We start from the raw sequence: 3,090 nt of genomic DNA, 5'->3' as shown, positions 1-3,090 counted from the left end.
GCTGTGCCCCACGATCTGGGTGATGTTCTTGGCCTCGCACCAGGCGCTCTTGTCCGGGAACAGGGCGAGTTTGTTGATGGGCGGCGGGGCAGCCAGGAGCAGTGCTGGGAACAGGGCCCCCAGCACCAACCATAGCATCATGGCCAGCTCTGCCACAATCCTACACCTGCACACGGACAGCAGTGTTAGCAGCACAGAAAACTCCAACCCCTGCACGTTCTGGTTGTTACAGGCACAGCCCCACATCCCCCTCCACAGCCTGGCCAAGGCTGGTGACGCCCCATAAGAAAGACCATAAATAAAACCCCCCAAAGAGGTGTCTATAGAGCAGGGATCTGTTTGTTGAGCGCTGGAGGTGAGGGGGATCTCTCCACCCAACTCACCCACCTTTATCAAATGTTGTGGTTTATTTATACAAAAATATTGTTTAATATTGCTGTATCAGCATAACACCATCATGTACGTGTCCAGAACTAATTTACAGATGGTTACCTCGTGATTATAAATAGCTTTTCTGTACTGGGCTTGCACTTCCCCAATTTAGGTGGTCTTGGGGGTCTTTGATGAAGACCCAAGGTTTTCCTGACATCTGAACTTTTCAACTTTTCCTTCAGCGCATGCACAGTTATGGTGTTCCTTGGGCTTTGTGGATCTAACTGGTCTAAATTCTTCATCTTGTGCTAAATGGCTTTACATTTGCCAATTTCYCATTAGCTTATCTTGCTGTTTCCCAGTTAGCTATATTTATCTATTTTGAGCTTATCCACCTGGTGAGATTTTGCTCACTTTAAGCATCAAACAATGAGTTAACTCCATTTGGCTATTACACTGTATAGAAAGTTATGATTCTGGTTATATAATTATTAAAAGCTATAACTCAGGTTGTATAAGTATTGAAGTGTTATAATTCAGGTTATTTGGCTATTACACTGTATAGAAAGTTATGATTCAGGTTATATAATTATTAAAAGCTATAATTCAGGTTCTATAACAATTGAAGCGTTATAATTCAGGTTACATAGGTGTTTTATAAATCAAGCTATACAAACATCGTGTAATTTTATATGGCATCAGCAGGACAGCCCCCAGGACAAGTGCCCGGGCAGGGGGATGTGCTGCTGTGCCTCTCCCCTCTCCAGACTTGCTCTGGGACAGTCAGGTACCCTGCAACTGGGACAGTCAGGTACCCTGCAAMTAYMGCAGGCTTTTCCTCATTTCMCACCCAAACCGGGGCTGGCAGAAGTTCACAAACCAAAAGTGTCACCGCCGCGGGCTGAGCCCGGCTGGAGAGATCCCACAGTGAATAAATGTTATTATTAGAGGGAGGACCACACTCCCCATTTCCTTTTCTCCCTTTTTCATCCCGAAAGCCAAGGCTGGCGCTGCTGCCGCTGTCCCGGGACAATGGGAACGCGCAGCAGATGTCGCTGCAAGGACACGCCGAAAGCTCCATCAGGGGCTGCGAGCCCGCACGAACCAACAACACAGCATTTATTTATCCAGAGCCCTGCACAGGGCGGTGCCGAGGACGGGAATTGGGGCTGAGGACAAGGCTGGGGGGTTTGGATCACAGCACAAACCCCGCTCGCAAAGCTGCGGGCTCGGAGGTCGCTCCCCACCCCCGGAGAAACCACCCGAGGTTCCCTCGCTCTGTTAATTAACACTCCCAATCACTGGGGAAAGGCAGATGGAAAAGCATCACAGAAACCGGGACGTTTTTTTCCTGCGTGGGGTTTGGATGGAGCCGCGGTGAAAGGCGGACATTTGTACTTCCTAAAATATTTGTCAGAACCGCGTTATTTGTTATTTCCTTCTATTTATTTATCCAGACGACGATCCAAAGCTCACACTGGAAAGATTCCTGTTGATTCCCTCGGCTCCTGGCCTCTGACAGCCTGGGAAGGAGAGGAAAAATGCCCTGTTCCTGCAGAGCCTTCATCCACACCCCATGGACTGCAGGGCCACCAGACCCATCTAAACCATTGAGACGCCCTCCTAAGCACTAAAAGGGATTTTAAGGTCATTATGGGATTTTGCCGTTATCCCTGCACTGAGCCCAACCTCCTGGATCTGAGAAAAATCCTTCCCTGTCCTCCATCCCATGGCACCCCGATAAAAACATCCTCATTCACGGGATCTTTGGAGGAATCTTGTGGGGTCTCTGCTAAATTTCCTCATTTCCCGGTGACACAAGAACCACAGAAATGTAACACAGCAACACCTGCAGAGCCCTGGCTTTGTAATGCTCCCAGCACTTGTGGGGTGTGAATCCCAAAGCTCCCTGGTGGGAATTCCTGCACAAAGGGGGCTCTGCAGGTGTTGGCTGGAGATCAGCAGAGGGTTTGAACCCCTGAGCTTGCACTGCCACTCATGGGAGTTGTGGGGTTAAAGTCCTGACGGGGACTCTTCTGCCTGATTTTTTTTTTTTTTCATTTTGGTGGGGTAATTCTCCAATGTCTGAAGGGAGAGCACAGTTGAACTGTACACACAGACACAGACACTTGGTTTACTTGGCTTTCCGAAACAAGCATCACTCATTCCTGAAATGCCAGCAGCTCCGTGCTGAGGAATCCTGCTCCCAAAGGCAAGGCCGAGATCAGAGCTGGGATGTGACCCAAACAGCAATCACAGCCCCCCAGGGAACAGCCCAAATTCCTCTGCAGCCAGCACACAAGTTCACTTCCACATGCCTGATTAGAAAACAATTTCCTTTTTTTCCTAAGAAAAACCTGTTTTGTTTTGGTTTTTTTTNTTTTATAAATCAAGCTATACAAACATCGTGTAATTTTATATGGCATCAGCAGGACAGCCCCCAGGACAAGTGCCCGGGCAGGGGGATGTGCTGCTGTGCCTCTCCCCTCTCCAGACTTGCTCTGGGACAGTCAGGTACCCTGCAACTGGGACAGTCAGGTACCCTGCAAMTAYMGCAGGCTTTTCCTCATTTCMCACCCAAACCGGGGCTGGCAGAAGTTCACAAACCAAAAGTGTCACCGCCGCGGGCTGAGCCCGGCTGGAGAGATCCCACAGTGAATAAATGTTATTATTAGAGGGAGGACCACACTCCCCATTTCCTTTTCTCCCTTTTTCATC

General features: G+C 49.0%; 1 protein-coding gene across 1 annotated transcript in view; it reads right to left on the bottom strand.

Annotated features, from left to right (window-relative positions):
• Positions 1 to 166, bottom strand: part of NBL1 (NBL1, DAN family BMP antagonist) — a 3,216-nt gene extending 3,050 nt beyond the window's left edge. Inside the window, exon 1 of the mRNA XM_057384967.1 lies at positions 1 to 166. This exon is cut by the window's left edge and continues 25 nt beyond it. Within this exon, the coding sequence (XP_057240950.1) occupies positions 1 to 141 (141 nt within the window). The 5' untranslated portion in view covers positions 142 to 166.
• Positions 167 to 3,090: the final 2,924 nt, after the last annotated feature.

Source organism: Malurus melanocephalus, unplaced genomic scaffold (assembly GCF_030028575.1).
Source record: "Malurus melanocephalus ecotype Western Australia unplaced genomic scaffold, MMel_1.1 scaffold_759, whole genome shotgun sequence".
Classification (NCBI taxonomy): domain Eukaryota; kingdom Metazoa; phylum Chordata; class Aves; order Passeriformes; family Maluridae; genus Malurus; species Malurus melanocephalus.
The sequence above is the reverse complement of the archived record's forward strand: the minus strand, read 5'-3'. Positions and strand labels throughout refer to the sequence as shown.